At 47.4% G+C, this 23,649-nt stretch overlaps 1 protein-coding gene across 2 annotated transcripts in view; it reads right to left on the reverse strand.

Moving 5' to 3' along the window:
• Positions 1 to 1,163: 1,163 nt before the first annotated feature.
• Positions 1,164 to 23,649, reverse strand: part of SDC3 (syndecan 3) — a 69,740-nt gene continuing 47,254 nt past the window's right edge. For both annotated transcript variants that reach the window (XM_072609634.1, XM_072609633.1), the window contains exons 2-5: positions 11,796 to 11,913; positions 9,763 to 10,445; positions 8,501 to 8,780; positions 1,164 to 8,146 (exon numbers count right to left, since the gene is read on the reverse strand). In XM_072609634.1, coding sequence (XP_072465735.1) covers positions 7,980 to 8,146; positions 8,501 to 8,780; positions 9,763 to 10,445; positions 11,796 to 11,913 — 1,248 coding nt within the window. In that variant the 3' untranslated portion in view covers positions 1,164 to 7,979. The remainder of the gene's footprint in view (positions 8,147 to 8,500; positions 8,781 to 9,762; positions 10,446 to 11,795; positions 11,914 to 23,649) is intronic.

Below are 23,649 nucleotides of genomic sequence, written 5' to 3' on the forward strand. Positions count from 1 at the left end.
TAAATTCTGATTGTCCATGACCTTAACAGTATGGGTAGTACCTACCCTGGCACATATTACAACCCTTCAACATCTCATACTTTGCAGTTCTTGTCCATCTTTTGTACATAGATCTATCTTTGGATGGATCCTTTCCTTTGTTAAATCACGGGCACCAGGACAGCCATGATTGTCTATGTTTTAAACCTCAGTCTCTCTATATGAACGTTGCACTTCCCTTGGTGGTTATGTCCTTGATATCACCATTTCCATACACAAGTCACCATTGGCAAGATGCTCCTACTAACTTCCATTCAACACACATCTTTCCTTGAGTTATCTACAACTGGGATTCTTCTGAGATTGTGGACTGCATGTTGAACAATCACATCATACTCTTGGTATTAAAAACATAGATTGGGGGAGTGGGGTGCATACAAGTAGCTTGGGATTACCAAGGTCATGACTTAAGTTCCCAAATAGGATCCAGCCTAATTTCTTCCTCCTAATCATGGATCCACCTCATTGTTCACTAGTAGCACCTATCCAAAATTGACCAGGGGTAGGTGGGGAGAGAGACAGAAAAACATAGAGAAATGGAGAGAGGGAGGGAGGGAAAGAGGGAAGGAGAGAGGAAGGATGGAAAGAAGGGAGGAAGATACTCTAATGTACTAGCTCAATGGCAAACCCATATTATAATCTAGGTAACATCCCCTTTAGATTTTATCTGGAGGATTACCTAACTTTCGAAAATGTGTGGCTTTTATTTGAGACATCATAACATTCCAGAATTCAGTGTAATTAGCACAATAAAACAGGAGCACTAGAAGAACCTCACGATGAATAAGGAATCCCTAAACATCCTCTATGCCTAGCAGACATTTTAGGGGGCACTTGATATTGCCCAGTGAGATCATGGAATGCTTTCTCTGTAGGTTTTCTGTTGCAGGATCTTGCATGTTTTAAACATATACATGGTTTGAGGACAGCCTTTAAGGATCCTTTTTTTTCCTCTACCGAGTCAGATACTCTTGAAATCAAGAAATCAATGTTAAGATATTATATTCTCTACTCCTTTGTTAGTTGGGGGATTTTAATGTGTGATCTGCCTGGTAAAAATCAATTACAAAAAAAGTCTATTTCCTTCTCACACTTTCATTAAGGCTACTTTCAGTGCACGTATAGACTATTATCAAGATTTATTTTATACATGAGAAAGCAGGTATATGGGGTTGCTAGTTGCTTATAGTTCCTTGTTTTGGGTGAAAGGAAATAAAACTGCCTAGGAGCTTCCCCACTTTTGGAAACTTGCCCTCCCTTGCCCCCAAGTGCTTTTAAAATTATGTTGTCTGTAATAGTTTTATTCTGTATTGTTTTTGGTCATATCCAGCCATTCATCCTAACTTCATTTTTTAAAATGTCACTGCTATTGCTTCACATAGTACAATCAGGCATGGTGAAATCCAAAAGTGGTTTTTCCCACTATTGTCATTGATGAGGATATAGATGCAGAAACGAAGGCATACCTGTTCACCTCTATTTATTTGTCTCCTTACTATTTTAATTTCTGAAATCTCTCAGAATGTACAATTAAGCTACATCCAAAACCAAGGTCTCAGTAAATTGTATCTTGAGCTGATATTGCTTCTTAACCTTCTCTATACTATTTTGTAAATGAAGTTGTACTCTATAGTCATAGTTGTCCTTGGCTACAAGTCTTCCAGCTAAGGTAGTTTCTTGGGTCCTTCATCCACATCATGGTGACTTTTGCCTTAATTAAAACCTAAGAAATAGCAAGAGTCAAAGTCCATGTTCTTTTTGTCCATTTACCACCTTTTTTAGACTCAATGACGTGATTAAGCAAATCAGAACAAACTTCTGTAAATTCACAGTGTCTTCGCATCATTGATTCTGATCTCTATCCAACTATCCAGTTGATCTTGAAATGATTCTCGTGTTGATAGCCAAAAGTTCCCTGTCTAGGCATTGTCTCCTAAGTCGTATCAATTTCGTGTGTGTGTGTGTGTGTGTGTGTGTGTGTGTGTGTGTGTGTGTGATGAAGTTTGGTACTCATCACATTCAACTCTTTCCAACTCTCTTGAAGAATGCATTCACGATGTACTGTCGGGCTTCTGAATAATCTACAATACTTTCCTTTCCTTCATTCTTTTAACTCAAACCAACATGTTTGACATTGTTTCTACCATTCTCCCCTGTGCCCATCTTTGCACTGAAGTCACTGAGTATTAAGGTATAGGTTAACTGCTGGAAGGACAGCTTCTTCACAGGACTTTCTTCATCTCTTGAAACAGATGGTGGTCCATTAGCAGAGATTTTCTTCATGGCTGTTCGTTTGCCGATTCTAATCACAAGCATTGCAAAGTGAGATGACCAAGTATTCTGTGAAATCATTGCCTTTATTTAGCTCTCCAAGAACCTACAAGCCATTCTACTAATTACTGCAACTATCTTATATCTTCTATTTTATTTATAGCAAGATTAATATGGGTATGCTTAATAACCTGCATTTATATAGCTCTTTTAGGTTTACAATGCATTGTTCAGCACATATAATTACCCCCACTTTATAGAATGAGGCTTAGTGAGTTTGTGACTTGCCCAGGGTCACACACCTAAGTGTCAGAACCAGGATCTGAATCCAAGTCTGGCCTCTTTAAAATTAGCATCCTTTCCCTTACAGCACACTGCTTCTCAGTCTCAATGAACAGATTACTCTAATAGAGTATCACATTTTGGGTCATTAAACAGAAGTAGCATGTAAGCATTAGTTTCTAGAAAAGCTTGAAAACTGGGTGATATTCAGCATCTCCTGCCTGCGCTCTCCACCAACATCACTGAGGGAGATGGAGGCCACACAGGATCTTTCTCATTTTTCTTTGAGTGTTACTATGGCCAAAAATATCATTGTCTAGTGACTGGTTTTCTAGTAATGAGCCTTTCATGGGAGAAGCAATGACACATAGTGGAAAGAACCAGGTTTAAAATCCTGGCTCTGCCACTCAGTACCCACATGACCTCAGGCAAGCCCCTTCATCACCTCTCCCAGCCTCAGTTTCCTCATTCTTCTACTTTAAACCTTAGTTCTAATGCCACTTCCCGGAAGTCTTCCTTGATCTCACCAGTTAAACACAAGCTTTTCCTCACTTCCTGTTGTTGCACCTTTCAAGGTTTAGCTTCTGGTTGGTGGCAAATCCCCCCAGTAGATTCTTAAACTCCATGGAAAGGAGTGTTCTAATCTTTTCTCTTCTCCAGCAGTTAGAGTACTCTGTAATAAATAGGTGCTTAATAAATGGTTGTGGAACCCTAATGGTTCTCAGGAGATAATTAATTTCCCTTTTTCCTTAGGCTCTTCTAAAAGCGAAGGTGGCACTGGTGGTCCCAGGATGTTGCCTTAGAGGGAGGAGTTGAGGCACATGGAGGTGGCTTCTGGTTAGGCTGGCAGGGAGATGCGAGGTCAAGGCCTAGAGAAATGATTCCGATGCTCACCCCACTCCCAGCCAGGGAGCATCCTTTCAATGACTTATTTTATTTCCTCTTATAAATGGGCACAACACAGAAAGAATTAAAAAATAATAATAATGGTACCATTACCGGATTGGGCCATGAGCCCAGGGCTTAGACTAATTCCCCCCTCTACATGACGGGGAAGGGTTCAGTTGGTCTCTTTCTCCTTTGTTATTCAAAAGTTTTGGCCATAAACTCAGGACAAAAACAGTTAACAAACAGGTCGAGTGGAAGGGATAGAGATAGGGTGAGGGTAAGGGGTTTCTGCTCTCCCCTTTCTTCCACCTGGATGCACAGATAATTGTCCCTCCAAGCCCCAGGTCCAGGGATGGTTCTGTAGAGGGAGAGCCCCCAAAGACGGATCTGCTGCACAAGACAGTTCCTATTAAAAATATTTACATGCATTCACTATTTGGGGGGAGGGCCATGGTGCCAGCTCCAGCCTGGGAGGTTTCTTCAGGGTGAACACCAGAGCCTGGAACTTTCAGAATCTCTCAAGACTGGGCCACGTACCCTGAGATCCTCTGTCCCCAGGTCTTTTGGCGATCTTGATATTTGTAAATCTACACAGGTTTCTTCCGTTCCTATTTACAAGGAGAGCAGCCTGGGGTCACTGCCCCAAGAATGGACAGAGGAGGAAAGGGCAGCTACAAAAAGTGGAGGAATATTTGTCCTGAAATTGTGGATGAGATGCCCTGAAACAGAAAGGGTGCCCTCCAGAGAATGCAGAGGGACACCCCAAAAGGCAGCTTTTTCCTGCAGCTGCCTTGCTTATATAAGTTGAGTCTGGGGGATGGGAACATCTGCTTCCTGGCAGCCCTCCCAACCCAAGCTCTCAGCATCTCTTAGGCCCTGAATTCAATACCAGCTGACCCACAAGGATGCCCCAAGCTCTGGCCCAGGCTCCCCAAGTCCAATTGGCTTTCTCCTCCACCTTCCCTTTCCCTCTAGGCACTCCACTAGGGACCATTTCTATCAGTTTCCAAGGACCCCTAGAAATGGAAGAAATGGACCACCCAAAGATGACCTCTTCAGGGAATATTATTCCTGGGTTGAGGGGACAAAGGCTATAGAGCCAATGATCCAATTCCTTGGGGGCTTCTTCTAGCACCTAACCCACCAACTGTGCTTGCCTGGAGGAAGCTCTCAGGCAATATGAGCTCTCCTCTAGTTAGGCTGCCCTCATTACAGACATAACTCACACTGGCAACCACCTGCCTATAGTTTCTCTCTTCCCCTCCCCACCCTCCTCATTCCCAAGAAATCCTCTCCAAGTCTAGAACCCTGCCTAGAAATGGGGTAAAGGTATAGGGTGATTCATTGGAACAGGAAAGACACTGTGACATTCATATCATACTCATGGTCAGATGAAGGAAGGGGAGGTCCCAGCAAAGGAACACTGATGGTAGCTTGACCCCTCTCCACACTCTCCCCACCAGTTTTCTGGTAGTATTACCTCATCTTTACATCTCAGGATCCCTTTGCATTTCTATCCACAAGGCTACATGTAAATTCAGCCTTGGGAGCCAGTGGTGATGTGACAAATTTAGGGAACAAAGAGGAAGCCCAGGAAAAGGTCACTAGTATAGGGACCCAAAAGAGGCAGCTGGCATTCAGGCTACCCTATTCCCTGAACCTCCACACTCAAACTCTTGGGGACCAACTTTTCCCCAGCTGGGCTATGGCACTCTAATGAGCTCGTAGCCTGCAGAAGACTGGCCCCACTAGGCAACTTGGAGATGACACCAGACCCTTCCTCAAGGCCTGCCAACCTTGACTCTCCTCTTCCTATGGACCATGGCCCTACAGATGTGTGGCTGGGAAAACAAGTCTGATGGAATATGGTGTGTACCAGTGCTAAGAGTGGGCAGGCCATGGATCTAACTAACAAAAAAGAGGTCTACAGGAGGAGATGGAGCAGCAGGAACCAATATGTAGAGACCCTTCCACACCTCCCTCCTGGGATCTAGCCCATCAACTCAGGCATCCATCCAGGCCTCAGTCCAGACTTTTCCCCCTGTTCTTGCATTCCCCTTGATGCTACAAACCTCTCCCCATTCTCCATCTCCACACTTCACAATCCACCAAGGGGATGGCCTGACTTTCTGACTTTGGGCTGACAAAGCAAGGGGAATGAGATAAACAGGACATGAAGGGTGAGGATGGGAGGCAAGCAGTCCAAAAACCAGGACTCTATCCCTGGAATTCCTTTTGGCCCCTCCTCTCCCAGTAAAAAACCACCTCCTCCAAGTCTGAGACAGCCTGAAACGGGCTCCATGCCTCTGAAGAAGAGCCCATCCATCAAGAACAGACTGGCTCTAGCGTGAGGCCCACGGTGCTGGTCGGCTCCTCTCGGGGTCCAGGGTCCTGGCATGGAGGCCTCCAACAGCAGGTGCTCTCAAGAGAGTGGATTCCTCAGGTCTCTCGAGGAGGCAGAAGATACAAACTGCATGGGCAAGGCTGTGTCTATGAACATAGCATCCACTCCCAGAGTTACAAACAAGATCTAATATGGAGATGCTTGGGAGAGGGACAAGAGTGGATCTCAGAAAACAGGGGGCCTACTGCCAGCAGAGTCTCTACCAATCACAAGCTCTGGGGCAGGGACCTCACCAATAGCTCCTGGGAGCCCTATGGGGAGAAGGTACCAAAGGGCCTTGAGATGATCACCAGCATCCCCATAGGGGTTTCCAAAGGGGAGGGCCAGTGTCCAGTCAAGAGGTAACAGGGCTGGGCAGAGGGCTAGGGGCTGCTCATGACTCTATCCAGGCAGGCACTAAGTGGCTTCCGAGAGTTGGCAGACATAGGCCCATGAACTGGGTGATATGGTGGGAGCCGGCTTCACGTAGGAAGTCAATAAGTTTCAGTGAAAGTCCTTCTTTCCCCATCTCCATGCCTTCCTTGGAACCATCCCCAGTCCATGAGGGAGGGAGTCTGGAACTGGCAGACTAGAAGCACCCATAGGACTCCATCACAGAAATCAGACCCTTGGCATCTGGTTCCTGGCTCCAACAGGAGGGTCCCCTTCCTTTCCAAATTATAGGATCACCCTTAGAGCTGGACCTGTCAGACTATTATTCCATGACCACCCATCCTGGCTCTTCCCACTGACTCCAGGTATCCAGGGAAGGTGTGAATAACCCACAAGGGCAGGGAGAGCTGGGAAGCAGACATTAAAGCCTTCAGGGGAAAGGAGCTTCTCTACTCCTCCCTTCCCATCTTTTAAAAAGAGATTTCCCCGCTTCCTGGGCACAGCATGTGAGAACATGTGGCTGGTGGTACTGACTCAGGCTGTGTCAATGACGTGTGTGGGAGAATTCTGTTGGGACACATGATAGGATGGCTGGTGGGCCTGGTGTGTGTAACTTTTTTGTGACTATCTGCATGTTGGGTCATGTGAGTGATATACGTGGCTGATTGTGACGAAGTTGTGTCTGGCAAACGCTACCCCTTGGGTGGCTGCCTTCAGCAGAATATCTCTGCCCAGACACTCCCCCCACCCTCACCAGCTTGAGCCACAGAAACAGTCTGTGCCCAGTCCAGCAAGGGAGATGGGGGAGGGAAAGAAGGAATGTCCCCCCTTCTCTGGAGAAGGCTTGAGCCAGTCACTCTCAGGCACTCTTGGCAAAGCCACATGCTTGTTAACCCTGATGCTGGCTGGCATTGGGAGGTAATTCAAGGTTAGGTCTGAGAGAGCCCCAGGAGCAGGGGGAAGGGGCAAGGGAGGGTGGAGAGCCTCCAGGCTCCCTACTCACTCCCCTCTCCCACTATCACTCCTCTTCCATTCAGACTCTCTCTTCCTCTCTTTCCTCCCCCCAACTTCAATCCAGCACTGTCCACAGGGCTCACTTGCCATGGCCAAAAGATGTCCCGCCTAAGAGATAGCATTGGCTGCCATGGGCCCCTAAAACCACTAAGCTAAGGGTTCACAGCCCCATGACAAAAGGTGCCCCGCTGCCAGTCCAGGAGAAACCTCTCAATCCCAATGAGAAGACCATCAAGAGTCCAAGGGAGAGGAGAAAGGGATTCCCACGTCTCACTCCCTCATTTATCAACCAAAGAAAGTTTTGTCTGACTCTTAACTTCTCTCACAGATAGAAATCTGGCCCAAAGTCCCTGCAGCCCTAGCCTGACTGACCATTGACTCCTCTGGAGCCCAACTCTGGCCTGAAAAGTGGGGAGGGATGCTGATCAAAGCTCCTCTACAAATAAGTGGGGATCCCAGTTCTGTAGATGGAAGAGGGAAGGCTGGCTGGCCTGTTTCCAAAGTCCCACCCCACGTGTCAGAGGGAGGGCACAAAGGTTTGAGGACAATGTCCCCCTGCATCAGCAGTAACTTGGGTCCGACATGGCAGAGGGATTCAGAAGACTCACAGTTCTGTTCAAGGGGTAAGCAAAAAGGGGGAAGGAAAGAAGAAGAAGACTGGGGGGAAGGGAAGGAAAGAGGAGGCAAGAGGAGGCACTGAGGAGTCCTTCTAGGCATAGAACTCCTCCTGTTTGTCCGGCTTCTGGTATGTGACGCTGGCCTGCTTCGGCTCCTCCAAAGTGTAGCTCCCTTCATCCTTCTTCTTCATGCGGTAGATGAGGAGTGTGACCAGAAAGGCAGCAAAGAGGGCTCCAACCACCCCACCCACAATCACCGCTGCAGGGAAAAACGAAGGAGTCGGGCTTAGGATGGGGACCATGGAGGCTGGAGTGAAGGAGGGTGGATGGTCAGGGGCTTGGGGACTGGGAAGGGGGGTGGGGCCAAGCCATATCTCCCAAGTGTATTAGGGACCCCCTGGATTAAAGGGAGACCCTCAGGTCTGAGCTAGTGAAGATCCCCTGGGAGAAAAGTGAAGAATATGAAGGAATGTATAACGAGGGAATGAACGAAACATTAGGAAGCATTTTTAAGTTCTGGGGACATGAGAACTCCATCCATCCTTCCTTCCTTCCTTCTCCTCACTCCTGCCTCTTGTCCCTCCTCCCCGCCCCTTCCTTACCCAGGCCTTACCTACTAACACTTCCTTCCTCTCCAGAATGTTCTTCTGAGGCAGCTGGGCTGCGGAGTTGCCCAAGTCGATGGTGTTATCAAACAGGCCTGGACCAGGCTGCTCGTCCTTGGGTTTTACTCCTGCTGAGGTGGTAGTGGTCTTTTCGCCCACTGCCACTACTTCATTGTCCAGCTCTGGCTGAGTGATGCCTTCCTCTGGGGGCTCTGAGTCCCCACTGGGGAATGGTACCTCTGCCTCTACTTCCCGGTTTGTAGCCAGTGGGGCCTCTGGGGTAGGGGTCTGCAAGGATGGAGAACAGAAAGGGAGGAGAGTGGGCAGGGGCCTCGCAGGACTGGCTCAAGGTTCTGTCTTTTCCCAGTCTGGAAATCCTCCATTGGGCCCTCACATCTCCCATCTCCCAACCCCACAGATAGCCCATGTGGCAGAAAGAACAGAGAGGAAAGAGAAAGGAAGGAGAGGAGGTGGAGGAGAAAAGGAGAAAAAACAGTGAGAAAGAGGGGAATAAAAGGAGGAAAAAAAGGGGTACATGTTGGGGTGATGTTTTGTTCAACTCTGCCTCAAAAAGGCTCCATTTGGATCACTGAGAAGTGACATTGGTGTAAAAAATAAATGATGAACCATTTTGAAAGAAAAGAAGTCAGGAAAGGCATGGGGAGAAAAAGGAGGAAAGAGGGGTAAGAAGGGCAAGAGATGGGGAAGCAAGGCAGGCTCATAGACTGGGAGTCAGGAAGACCCTCAGGGGCCATCCAGTCCAACAGCAGGGGACCTAAAACCTGGAGAGGTCAGGTAATTTGCCTCAAGTCATATAAATAGTAACTTACCAAGCTGGAATTTGAACCCAGCCCTTTTGAATCCAAATCCAGTGGAAAGAAGAAAAGAATAGGAGGATGAGGGATGGAGGAAAAGATGGAGAGAGGGTAATAGAGAAAATGGACCAAGGAAGAGTGAGGAAGGTCCATCTGGGAAGTAAACAGCGAATGCCAGGCAGACAGCAGCAGATGTTACACAGCCCTGTAATGGTGCCTGGCAGGGACCCTCGCCCCAGAAGAGGCTGGGGAAAGATCAGCCTCCTCACCTTAGTTCTCCAAACAGCACTGCCTTCCCAACAAGAGCCTGCCTGCTCACCCCTCCCTCCCCATTCACCATCCTTAATCACATCCTAACCCCCATCCCTCATTCTTTATCTTCATTCCAAATCTCTCTTGATTGGGCTCTTTCTAAATCCCTATTTCATCTCTAATTCCCAACCCTATTCTCCCACCTGTGGCACCTCAGTGGGCACCAGAGCATCAGATCCCATTGCTACTGTGCTCTTCTCGAAGACACCTGGAGGCTGAGAGGTTTCTGGGTTCGGCAAGGTGCCCGGCGTGGCAGTGACCACCAGCTTCGGGGTAGATACCTCTGTGTCCAGATCAGAAGCCACTGCAGAGAGGGTTAGTGTGGCAGGGGCCGTGGCCTGGGCCGTGGCCTGAACTGTGGCCTGGACTGTGGCTGCCACCGTAGCCGGGGGAGGAGGCGGGAGTTTAGGGAGGGCCGTTGCCTGAGAAACAGGCATGCTGATTGTGGATGGGAGGTATGTGGGGATGCTAGCGGTAGTCGGGATGATGTTGGTGGTAGCAGCAGCAGCAGTGGCCACAGCTGGGGCCACAGTGGCCACGGCTGGGGCCTCAGTGGCCACAGCTAGAGCCACAGTGGTCACGGCCTCTGTGGCTGTGGCTGTGGTGGCTGTGGTGGCAGAAGCCATGGGGACCACTGACACCTTGGTCACTGCTAAAACAGTGGTGGCAGGCTTGGGGGTGGGACTCTCTGATGGCTGCATCTCAAAAGGGGTGCCCATGGGCTGGATGGCACTGGTGGGCAGCACAGCTGGGGTGGTGGACAGGGCAACAGCTACATTGGTACTTATCCTCACAGCCTTCTCAATCCCAGACTCTTGCTCAAAGTCTAAAAGGAAGGAAGAAGAGAGGGGATTGTGGAGTTAGTGGGAGCTGTGGTTTTGTTCGAGCAGGGGGTGCAGAGAGGACTGGCATTTTCTCACCCACCTTTCAATTCAGTCTCTCTTTGGATAATATGGCAGAGAAGGGAATATAGCCTTTTCCCAAGGTCCCTACCAGGCCAAGGAGCTGACAGAGCATTCCTGAGAAAGACTTGCTCCCTTCTCTCTACCTATCAAAATTCAATCCATCTATCACCCAAAGTCAGACTGCCCCTCTTCCAGAAAGCCTTCCCTGATCACCTCCAGCAAGGTCACATTCCTAATGAGCCCTTTTTATACCTTCCTGTGTGCTCCATCATTCAGTGGGCTCCAGGCACTTACTGTCTGCTATGTTAACCTTTCATGTGTAGTTTATTTCTTCACCTAAAACCTAAGCTCCTAGTGAGGGAACATAGCTATACTTGGAGACCCAGATTTCAGTTCCAGCTATACCACCAACACTCTAAGTGTAGACAGCTAGGTGGTGCTAGGTCTAAGATCCAGGAAGACCTTAGTTCACATTCAGCCTGACACTTACTAGCTGTGTAACTCAGGCCGAATCATCTGTAAAATGGGGACAGATATTAATAGCACCTTAATGGCCAGTTAGGTGGTACAGAAGATAGAATGCCAGGTCGTGAGTCAGGAAGACTCATTGTCCTGAGTTCAAATCCAATCTCAGACACTATTTGTGTGACCATGGGCAAATCACCTAACCCTCTTTGCCTCAGTTTCCTCATCTGCAAAATGGGCTGGAGAAGGAAATGGCGAAGCATTCCAATATCTCTACCAAGAAAACCCCAAATGCAGGCATGGAAAAGTTGGACACAACTGAACAACAACATAGGGTTGTCGAATAAGACATTTGTAAAAGCACTTAGCAAACCTTAAAGTCCTATGTAAAGGCTTGTTAGTGTTATAAAATCATTTTGCCTTCTCTGGACCTCATGATTCCTTCCATGTGAAGATGTAAAGATATAGATATAGATACAGATATGTGTATATGTATGTATATACGTTATACTCCACTGAGCTTGTTTCCTCATCTGTAAAATGGGGCCGATAGTGAGTTCACAGGGCTGTAGTGAGGCTCAGAGGAGGTTCTTTGTACACTTTAAATGTCTATGTCATTTTCTGTATCCCTCACAGCACTTAGCACAATGCTAGGCACATGGGAGGACACACACAGTACCCATGTGAAGATGGATTGTGCGGATATGGCCAGGAGCCAGCAGCTTCCTAGACAGACCAGGCTGAGAGACCCACAGGTGGCCACAGCAGGAGGAGGAGGAGGGAGAGGAGAGAGGGACTGAACTTACAGCCAGAGCCAGAGCCGGAATAGTGGTCATCTAGCTCATCATCTGGGAAGGAGTCGTCATCCCCCGATCCCTCCAGGTCCACTGGCCTCTCAAAGTTCTCGCTGCGCCATCGCTGAGCCTAGGGAGGAGCAGAGGGACAGAGCTCAGCACCAAGGAACCAATCGGGCAGTCAATGGACCCCCAGGAAGGCCAGAGGCCACACATCACATACCCATGATAAAGAACCAGGGCACCACTGAAAATCTCAGGGTGCCTGGAACAACAGGTTCAATCCTCCTACACGTAGGGTAAGGATACTGGCAATGCTGCTCAGTCCAGGCCTCCACAGGCATGGCTCCACATCCCTGATTGGGTCCAATTCCCTTCTCCCCCAATTACATTCAAGCACAGGCCCTCATACTTTCTTTGACCAATTCCCTAAGAACAGGTCACTAGCTCAAACGATTTACTAAGTCCCTACTACATGCCCCACATCCCTGTGCTAAGCACTAGGGTTATAAAGACAAAAAAATAAAACAAACAGTTCCTTCCCTAGAAGAGCATGCACTCTGATGTGACAAACAGCATGTGGAAAAAAATAAATATAAAATACTTCTTCATCTGTAAAATGTAATCTTAAATTTAAAAATTTAAATTAAATTTAAAAATGTAATTTTAGGACGCAGTAGCAACTGGAGATGGCTGGGAGGCTGGGGGAGATAAGGAAAGGCCCTGTAGAGAAGGAAGCTTTTCAGCTGAGCTTTGAAAGTAGTAAGGCAGGGTGAGGGGAAACTCAGGCTTTGGAGAAGAGACCACTCAAAGCCACGGAAGCGAGAGATGACATGAGGAATAGCGAGCAGACTAATTAGGAAAAAACATGGCAGCACTGAATCAAGGGCACAGTGGACAAGACCAAGAGGTGAGAAGCCAGGGGTGATGAGGGAAGCTGGAAAGGAAGAACAAAGTGGGGACCAGAACCTTGAAAGGAAAGAGACTGCTGGTGAAGGAGAAATAGGAGACTCCCCTCACCCAAAGCTCTTTTTGAGAGGGAAGGAGGAGGAAAGGACGAGGTAACTCAAGGAGACAGGATGAACAGCTGGGATCTGTCTATAAACCACACTTTTCCCAGAAGGATCTCACGGTATCCAAGCCTCAGGACTTTCCAGAGAAGCCGTGGCTTTCCCATGCCCCCCTTGCCCTCTGAGAGTGGCTACAAGAAGCCAGAGCAGAACCTGGGCAGTCTGCCCAAGAAGGCAAGAAATATCTGGATTGGCTGTCAATAGATGACGACATCTGGACTGGTCTCTCCCCATTTTTCGGGAAAGGCACTGCTTATGGACTCCATCTTCAGATAAGTGGTGAAGAGGGTAGAGGAGGGGAGGGAAGAAAGCTAGGGAATCCAAAGGAGAATTTGGAGCCTGGTATTTGGGAAAATTTGGGAGTCAAGACTCCTGCATCCTGCTCTCATCTTTCTACTGACCATTGCCTCCAGTCCAGCCTGAAATGGGGATCTGAAGCAGTGGTCTGGACATGGTGCTGTCAAAGTCAAGGACAAGGATCTAATCCTTCTATAGTTCCCCCCTCCCCCCCACTCCACACCAATTGACAAGACTGAACTCTAACCATAGATACAAACAAATTTGTTTTGTCCAGGTCAGATTGTGCCCAGGTCTCAGCCAAAGACTGGGCAATAATCCTGAGTAAAGTCAAGTCTTATAGTCAAGTCAATACCTAGCTGGATCTTGGTTCCAGAAGAAGCCCTAAGCATTGGGGAAAAGACTCTCCTACCTACCTAGACCACAGACTAAGGCCTAACCTCAGTCACAAACAGAGCTCTAATGCCAGAAACAGAATGAGCCTAACACCAGATCGGACATTAACTGAGTCCTGACTCTACACGTAGACTGATCCCTTGCCCTGTGCACCGAAGCTGAAGTTAAGAGGACCTGAGTTCAAACCTGGCATCTGTCACTCATTACCTGTGGGACCTTATAGAAACATTTTAGTCTCTCTGGGCATCAATTTTCTCATCTGCCAAATAAAGGGATTAGATTAGATTAGGCCTCTGATCCCTCTTCGGATCTATGATCTCATGATTTCCTACACCAGACACAAGATGAAGCCCTATTTTTATTAGCTGTGTGACCCTGGGCAAGTCATTTACCTCTCTTGTCCTCAGTTTCCTCCTCCAGAAAATGGGGATAGAGCTTTAAAGTTTGCAAAGTGTTATCTCATTCGAGGCTCACAACCTTTCTAGGTAGACGCTATTAGTATCTCCAATTTTTAGATAAGGAAACTGAGGCACAGAGAGAGTCACAAAGCTAGCAAGTGAATGAGGTGGGAATCTGAACTCAGGTCTTACCAACTAGAAATCCAAGGCACTATCAACTAGGCCACCTGCCTGACATGTAAAGTGAAGGGCTGGACCTAATGACCTCTAAAGGTCACTTCTAAATCTAGGATCCTATCATCTAAACCACAGACTGAATTCCAAACTCGTGACTCAGACTGAGACTTAAAAGTGATCATACAATGATACCTACCATACACTGAGTTTGGATACAGAATTATCCCTGATTCTAGCCACATACCGATGCTTGGCCTGAGATAGAGTAAACCACTCTAATCACTGCAGACAAGCCCCTAGGACAGGCTACAGACTGAGCAAGTATCCCAGCTACAGATCAAGTCTTTATCCCAGAACCAGAAGTCACATCATCCATCTGGTAAACATGATGCTTGACCCCACAGGAGAGAGTGGAAACAGCCCAGGAAAGTGAAAGGAAAAAGCATTTATAAAAAGCCTACAGTGTATGAGGAACCATGCTAAGTACTTTTGACAAATATTATCTAGTTTGATCCTTATAACAACCCTGAGAGTTAGGTGCTATAGTCCCCATTTTACAGTCAGGGAAACTGAGGCAGACAGCAGTTAAGTGACTTGCCCCCATGTTACACAGCTATGAAGTATCTGAGCCCAAATTTGAACCCAGGTCTTTGTGACTCCCAGCTTTTTATCCTCTTCCTTCTCCTGGGGACACAATTCAAAGAACACACCAAACTACTGAGGTCCATGACATCCTCCCCATATATGAGAGGACGCATTAATTATTAGTAACTAGAACTAAGTCATAAACCCTCCCTACCCCACTAAAGAAAAGAGTACTATTTCATGAATTCATTCATTCGACAATTTACTGACAGCTTGTTAAGGTTGCAAAACTCTTTAATGCTTTGATGTCTGGAGGAGAAAATGAAAATATATTACTAGCTGTTCCACATGCCTCCAGCTGCTCATGGCCTCCCTCCTGTATTGAACTCTGCAGCCATTCTTGGCATTTATTCTTTTCTGTTGACGCACCCGCCTTCCCTCATTAAAATGTAAGCTCTTTGCAAGTAGGAATTGTTTCAATGTTTGTATTTGTAGCCCTAGTACCTAGGATAGCACCTAGTGCCTAACTGGTACTTAGAAGCTTGTTAAGGGGGCAATGAGGTGGAGAAGTGGATAGAGCACCAGCCCTGGAGTCAGGACAGGAGTTCAAATCCAGGCTCAGACATTTGCCATTTGGTAGCTGTGTGAACCTGGGCCAAGTCACTTAACCCTCCACCCCATTCCACACCCCCACTAGTATCCTCTGCCTTTATGTATTTTGTGAAGACCTAGTAATTCATATCTTGTCTCTTCCATTAGGGGCTGTTAGGTGGTGCAGTGGATAGAGTGCCCAGGTTGGAAATTCAGGAAGATCATCTTCTTAAGTGCAAATTCAGTCACAGACATTTACTAGCTTTGTTACCCATGGCAAGTCACTTATCTCTGTTTGCCTCAGTTTCCTCATCTGTAAAATGAGCTGGAGAAGGAAACAGCAAACCACTCCAGTATCTCCGCCAAGAAAACTCCAAATGGGATCATGGAGAGTCAGGCACAACTGAACTAACTCCTCCATTAGAAAATGAGGTCAGGAACCAGTTTCTTTGTATCCCTAGGGCTTGGTACAGAATAACTGCTAAGGAAACATGTATTGTTGATGGTGATGATAATCAATAAACATTTATTAAGCTTAAGCTCCTACTATGTGCCAGGCACTGTGCTAAGCTCTGGGAGTAAGGTGTAAGACTAGAAAGGTAGAAGGGGACTAGGTTATGAAGGGTTTTGAATGCCAAACAGAACATCTTATATTTGATCCTGGAGGCAATAGGGAACCACTAGAATTTATTGAGGAGAGAAGTGACATAATCAAAACTGTGTTTTAGGAAAAGCACTTTAGTGACCGAATATAGGATAGATTAGAGTAGGGAGAGACTTGAGGCAGGCAGACCCACCAGCAGGTTATTACAGCAGTCCAGGTGAGGGGATGAGGGTGGCAGCAGTATCAGAGGAGAGAAGGGAGGCTACAAAAATGACAGGCCTTAGCCATAGCTTGGATATGAGAGGTGAGACAGCATGAGGAGTCCAAAATGACCCCTAGTTTGTGAGCCCGAGGGACAGGGAGGTTGGGGTTGCCCTCTACAGTAACAGGAAAGGTAATGAGCCCTGTTTGAGTTTAAGATTCCTTATATTTTAAACTAGGCCTTGAAGGTTGTATAGAATTTCAACAGGTGGAAGATGGAAGGAGGCCACATAGGAGTAAACACATAAAGTGAGAAAGGGGTCACAGAATCCAGGAAAAGAGCAGCCTGAAGGATCAGAAGGTGTGGGAAAAGTCTAATGCGGACCCAGAACACTCAAGAGCCCTCCTCTGGGTCCTAGACATGAAGACAAAAATGGAGGCCAAGGGCAGGAAGCTGAGTGATGAGAAAAAGAGCTTCTAGGACCTGTAAGAAGAACGTGAGGAATGCCACAGCATCATAAGGAGGAGAAGCCTGTGGGACATAAGAACAGCAAAGAACATGGGGTTGGGTTTTTAGCTCCCTGAGGAGCCAAAGGGAGATCAAAGCAGGGACAGAGGCCACTAACTTGGGATAGCCAGAGATAGCAGCAGACAGAGAGCCCAAAACCAAACCAACACAACCCTTCTCATCTCTTACTCTGTTTTCTCCACAGACTGGAAAGTATAAAACAAACACAGTTAAGCGGGAAGTGATATCTCCAGGATGAGTGAGGAGCTGAGAAGTAGCCAGCTGCCCTAAAAGGTTACAAGTCATAAGATCTCTACCCATAACAATCCTGGGCCCTGAAAGAAAGGGATGTGGTTTCTGAACCATAGCCAATCACCAAAAAATCACAGAGAACAGACAAGGCCCTGTGGGCCTGGCAAAAGGCAAATGGAGGCCTGATTTTTAAGAAGAGGAAGAGGGGGGTTCTTCAGACGATGAGCTAATAGCCTGATTCCTATTCCTGGCAATCTGCTCAAGTTTGTTATGAATAGGGTGCTCTCTGAACACTTTTGAAAACACTTAGAGCCAGTATGGGTTCATGAAGAATAGATCGTACCTGACTAAAACCTCATTTCCTTTCCTTTTGGACTCAGTCACTAGACTGAGCATAGCAGAGGAAAGGCATAGGTGCAGTAGACCTCGATGTCAGTAATGTTTATGATGACCCATCACCCATATCCTTGTGAATAAGAGAGAGGAAAGTAGAGAGAAAGATACAGATGGAGGGGGGACAAGGAAGGAGATAGAGACAGGCACAAAGACAGAGAGACAAGGAGAGAGACAGAAGACAGAGAGAGGACACAGAGATGGAGAGAGAGAGAGGAAAGGGAGTCAGAGACACAGAAAGTCAGAAATAGAGAGAGACAGATACAGAGATAGGTAGAGAGGGAAAGAGAGACAGAGCCAGAGAAAGAGAGAGATATCACCTGACTAGTCATCCAAATGAAGAGAAAAATGAACAGCAACTAGGTCCAGGTTAATTACAGCTTGGCACTGCCTCATTAAAGCACACAACCTTCCCTGCTTTTAATGAATGGCAAATCCTAACAGTGAAGGATGGCAATTCCCATTAGGCACAACTGCCCCTTTTGAGCTACCCTGCTGGGGGAGCCTGGTACACTTTGTTGGGATGTGTTCACATTTACCTTCAGAGTTTAAACCCATCAGATCTCTGATTTCACAGGCACTGAGGACTCCCAGTGAAGAACCTCCTTCTCCCAATCCTGATCCACACATGCTTGGCACCCTGTAATCCCAGACAGTTTCCTGGGGTACTAATAGGTTAAATGGCTTGACCAGTCACATAGTCAGTGTAAGTCCGAGCTGACACTTGAATCCAGGTCTTCCTGCCTCCAGCATGCTAAGGCTGTGCCATGATACCATTTTAGATGCTGTTGCTGCAAATGTTACCATTGTTGCTAATTTGTTTCAACTGCATCTGACTTTCTGTGACCCCATTGAGGGTTTTCTTGGCAAAGATACTGGAGTGGTTTGCCATTTCCTTCTCCAGTTCATTTTACAGATGTGGAAACTGAGGCAAACAGGGTGACGTGACTTGCCCAGGGTCACACAGCTAGGAAGTGTCTGAGACCAGATCTGAACTCATGAAGATGAATCTCCCTATTCTAAAAACAAGATAACTATTCTAGATAAGACATAATGAATCGAACTTTAAAAATAGGATGGAGAGGTATCCACTAGACAATCGTATGGTTAGGTGTATTTGACACAGGGCCTGGCACACAGTAGGCACATTTATTAAAATGTTTGTAGACTACTTGACTTAAATGAACCAAAGAGTGGTGATGGGTCAAACTGGAGAGATCCCAGTGGGGGGACCTGATCTTGCTGCATTCGGTTCAACATTCAGTTCAATACTTCTCAACAACTTTACATCAACAATTTGGATGAAGGTATAGATCGAATTTTAAAAGATGTAAACTTTGGAAGAATAGGGTAACACACTGAGACAGTGGAATGAGGATCCAAAATATGTGGGCTGATGACCGCCTGTCCACAAGGTTATGAACTTATTTCCAGTGAAAAATTGGTAAACAAAAAAAGAACATGGCTTCAAATACAGCCTCTGGTGCTTCCTACTTTGGGCTGGTCCTTTACCTTCCCCCAGCCTTCATTATTTCAAATGTCAAACGAAGGAAGCAGACTAAAAGGCCCCGGTATCTTTTTCAAGCTCCTAGATCTATACCTATGATCCAGAGAACTGATTTACAGAATGGAGTAGAAAGAGGAAGGCCACACACACACACACACACACACACACACACTCACACACTCACTCCATCCACATAAATGAAAAGAAGAGAAAACTGAAACCAAGCACTGGATAATTCTGATCATCCAACTGGGCCTCCAAGAAGAGAAGAAAGGATGCATCACCCTCCCTCCTTTGCAGAAAGGGGCAGTTAGGGGCATGGAACCCTGCATATAACCTCACACTGCCTGAACGGGGGTCAAGTTGCTTAATTCTCTCTCACTCTCTCTCTCTCTCTCTCTCTCTCTCTCTCTCTCTCTCTCTCTCTCTCTCTCTCTCTCTCTCTCTCTCTCTCTCTCTCTCTCTCCCCGTGTGTGTCTCTGTATCTGTCTCTCTCCATCTCTCTCCTCTGTCTCTCCCCTTTCTGCCTCTAACTCTCTCTGTCTTTCCTATGTGCCTCTCCCCTCTGTGTCCTTCTCTACCTACCTCTGTCTCTTCTGTCTCTTTCTCCTCTGTCTCTTTCTCTTTGTCTTGCTCCCTCTCTGTCTCTTTCTCCACCTATACCTGTCTCCTCTCTGTTTCTGTCTCCTGTCTCTTCTCTCTCTCTTCCCTCTGTCTCTCTCTTTCTCTCTATGTTTCTTTTTCCTTTCTCTCCTTCTCTATCCCTGTCTCCTCTCTGCCTCTCTCTGTGTCTCTCTCTTCCCTCTATCTTTCTTCTCTCTCTGTGTGTGTCTCTCTCCTCCCTCTCCCTCTCCCTCTCCCTCTCTCTTTCTCTCTCCCCCCCTCTATTTTGAGCTAAGTAGGGAAGGATATATTTGGAAATGAAGAAAGTCACCATAAAAACAAAAGATCCCAATAAAATTGTTTAAAGAGAACAAAAGGGTGCTCCTATGCTTGGGCTGGAAGAAACAACCTGCAGCAGTACCAGATGGCCAAAGGTGAGCCCCTGTGAAAAAGCCCTGGGTGGTTTCCATGGACCACTCCATGGCAGCTCCAAATGGTAACGCCAGCTGAGCCTTCCTGCACCAAAGCACCGAGTTACAGGCCCACTGCCAGAGCTCTGGCTGCCCCCTCACACCTGGAACCCTAGAAGGGAGTTCTGGGTGGCACACTTCAAAAGGAACATGGATGAGCCGGTAATCAAGGGAAGCAAACAGCCTGAATAATCACTGGCGGAAGGAACTGGGGATGACAAGACCTGGGGAGAATATATGAGCTAAGCAACCCATGAACCTGGAGATGGGAAGGCCCTGAATTCAAATCCTGCTTCTGTTACCTATTGTGACCTTAGGCAAGACCTCTGAAAACTTGAGGAGGGGGGAAGGTGGACCCAGTGACTTCTCAGGTCCTTTTCCTGCTCTAACTCTCTGAGCTCATGATCTTAGCACGGAGAACCTGGAGGAGGAGGATGGCAGCAGAAGGAGAAAGGGAACAAATGATGATTTGATTATGGTTCTAGAGCTGACAGGCATCTCGGCCACCAGCTGGTCCAACCCCCTCACTTCCCAGAGGAGGCAAGTGTGACCCAGGGAAGTGATACCATTGGTCCAACATAGTAAGTAAGCAACACAGTAAGTAAGGATCCGAACCCAGGTCCTCTGACTCTACCACCAGACTCTCTTTCCAATGTACCAGCCTACAGGCTTTGCCACCTCTTCCAGTGATATGGCAGAGGTCGGGTCATTGACTGACTAGGAAAATTGGGGAGGAGAGAAAAGACGGCACTTCAGGAGCCTGAAATCATGTCCCCAGAGGTGGAAGGAGCATCCGAGAATGTGGGGGCCTGGATAAAGAGCAGTACCACTCACAGAGGCATCAGGCTCAGAGACATGACTTGGGGGTCCTACTGAGTTTGGCTAAGCTGGCCTCCCCAGCCCCCATTCTCATTTCTTCTCTGGTTCTTACCATTCACTCTCCCACTTAGTGATAGCTAAGGATCCTTCCACTGGAAAATTCTTAGAGATTCCTCAACGGCTGTGTTTTCCTAGTCCTTGAAAGATGTTTGTCACAGAAGGTGGCTGAGGAAGGACAGCCCTCCCGTCTCTCTTGAATGCTCAGCCTCTGAAGCGAGTGTTCACAAAGCCAGACTAGATCTTTGGAAAGGTTTCCAACCCAGTCAGCCTGTCTCTAAGCCAAGCCCAGGGGCTAGGGAACCCCAAGGCAAGACACAGCAGGACCCTATCAAGCCTAGCTCTCTCCAAGTGGGGGATGGGGAAAGGGGTACTCACTGGGGGCAAGAGGGCAGGAAGTTATTAACCCTGAAAGAGTCCAGCTCCTTTCCCTCAGGCTCAGTAATGAATTAATCAGTATTTACTTGCTGGAAGTGACTCATGGAGTGGAACAATTAGCATAATTGCTCCCATGACTAATTGCTTTGATTACTGGGACTTCCCACTTTTGAGTCATCCCGGGAGCTCAGGAGTGCTCCCCACTTACACCTTTCCCAACCAAGGATCCTGGACCCAATGTCCAGAGGGGGATCTCAAGATTGAGGGAAAAAAGGAAGGAAAGGGCAGTCCTGGGGGCTCCGTTGCTGAGGCCTCTCCTGTCATAAAGCACGAAATGTCAGAGCAGGAAGAAGATTCAGAGAGGATCTCATTCAAGTCCCCCAATTTACAGAGGAGAAAAGAAAGCCCCAGAAAGGGGGACTGACACCCACAACATCACCAGTGGGGCCCCAGTTCTCCTGAGTTCATTGGACTATGCTAGCTAACTGCTCCCTTACCAGGGAAGGAGGAAGGAAGGGGCAGGCTAGCAGGGAGAGGCACAAGGTGGCAGATTCATCGGTGTTTGGGGGGATTTCTGCATTCAGAGCACATAGTCACAGAGAGACTTACAAAGACACACCACACGCATGCACACACGCATGCACACACACATACACACATACACACATACACACACACACACACACCACTACACAGACTTACAAAGATGTGCTCACACAAAGACACAACATGCTGCACACAAGCTCACAAAAATACACAAAAACTCATAAAGGTCCACTCACATACATACACAAATGCTGAACAAAAGCTTGCAAAGACACACCCATAGGCGCATACCACACACAGGTGAACCTAAACTCACATAAACAAGATGGACTCTCTCAAGCACATATACTTGGAGGCATACACAGTATACTCCTCTGTACAACATATGGGATGTGCATTCAGTATATTTGTGTGTGTATAATGGAGAAAGACAGAGAGAAAAAGAGAGAAGAGGAGGGAGGGAGGGAAAGAGAGAGGAGATAGAGAAAGGAGAGAGAGAGAGACAGAGATAGAGAAAAGAGAAAGAGGGAAAGAGAAGAGAGGGAGGAGAGAGACAAAGAAGGTGGGAGAAGAAGAAGGATGGAAGGAAGGAAAGATGGAAGGAGAGAGAAGAGAAAGAGAGGAGAGGGAGAGAGACAGAGGAAAGAGAGAAAGAGAGAGGAGGGAGAGAAGGAAAATCAGACAAAGTGGGAGAAGAGGAAGGAGGGAGGGAAGGAGGGAGGGAAAGAAGAAAAATAGAGGAGAGGGAGAGAGAGAGAGAAAAGAGAGAGAAGGAGGAGAGACACAGACAGAGAGAAAAAAGAGAGGAGGGAGAGAGGGAGAAACAGAGAGAGAAAGTGGGGGAAGAGGAAGGAGGAGGGAAGGAGAGAGAGAGAAAGACACAGAGAGAAAGAGAGGAGAGGGAGAGAAAAGAGAAAGAGGGAAAGAGATGAAGGTGGGGGGGGGGAGGCAGCAGGGAGAGAAGGTATTTAACAGCCATGAGTAGCAGAGAAAAACATCAAACCTCCTATGAATCAATCAGTCTCCACTCAGGTAGCTCTCACCTAGATACTATTAATCCCCATCCCAGTAGCCCCTGACATGACAACAGTTGCCATGACGACCATCTCCTCCATCCTAATGACTGGGAGCTGAAACTCCCCACAGAGCAGAGAAGGAGACTACGCAAAAGGGAGAGATCAAGAGCCAGGGGACAGAAAGGGAGGATGGGGGACAGAGGAGGGACAGAGGAACAGGAAGGAAGGTCAGCAGGAAAGAAGAGGGAATGAGAGCAAAAGTGGGTCAGAGGAATAGAAGGGGGAGAGCCACAAAGAGCCACACATATCTCTCTCTTCTCCTCTCCCCCACCCGGGTGCAGGGGGAGAGGGGGAATGGACAAAGGCATCAAAGGGAAAGATGGGGGAGGGAGAGTGAGGGAGACAGGGGTAAGAAAGGCGACAGAGGGAGGAAAAGGCAAGGGGGGAGAGAGATGGAGGGGAAGAGCGAGACAGAAAATGGCACAGATAGAAGTAAAGCAGGACAGGTAGAAAGGGGCCTAGAGAAGTAGAGGGTGGGGCAGAAAGGTGAAGGACAAGAAGGATGGAAGGAAAAAGGGAGGAACAAGGAGTTCTCCAAGGACAACAAACGGCAGAGGTGGGGACTGAAGAGAGAGGGGGGAGCATGAGGATCCAAAGATGGGGGAGAGTGAGGGGCAGAATATGGAATGGGAAAGAGCAGGGAGAGATGAGGAGATAGGAGGGACAAACAGATGGAGGCGGGCAGTAAGGGATGCAAAGGACCAGATGGGTGACCTTGGCCAAGTGAACTTCTCTAGGCTCAGTTTCCCCATATGAAAAATGAGGCTGGACTAAATGACCTCTGAGGTTTCTTCCAGCCCCAGATCGATGATCCTCTAATATTCTGGCAGAGGGATGGATAGAGGGAGGAGAGAACAGGAAAGAGATAGACGAGAATTAAAGAGAGAGGATGAGGAAGAACTAGGGAGGAGGAGACAGAAGAGAAAAACAGAGGAAGG

The sequence above is a fragment of the Notamacropus eugenii genome, chromosome 5, assembly GCF_028372415.1.
Source record: "Notamacropus eugenii isolate mMacEug1 chromosome 5, mMacEug1.pri_v2, whole genome shotgun sequence".
Classification (NCBI taxonomy): Eukaryota; Metazoa; Chordata; class Mammalia; order Diprotodontia; family Macropodidae; genus Notamacropus; species Notamacropus eugenii.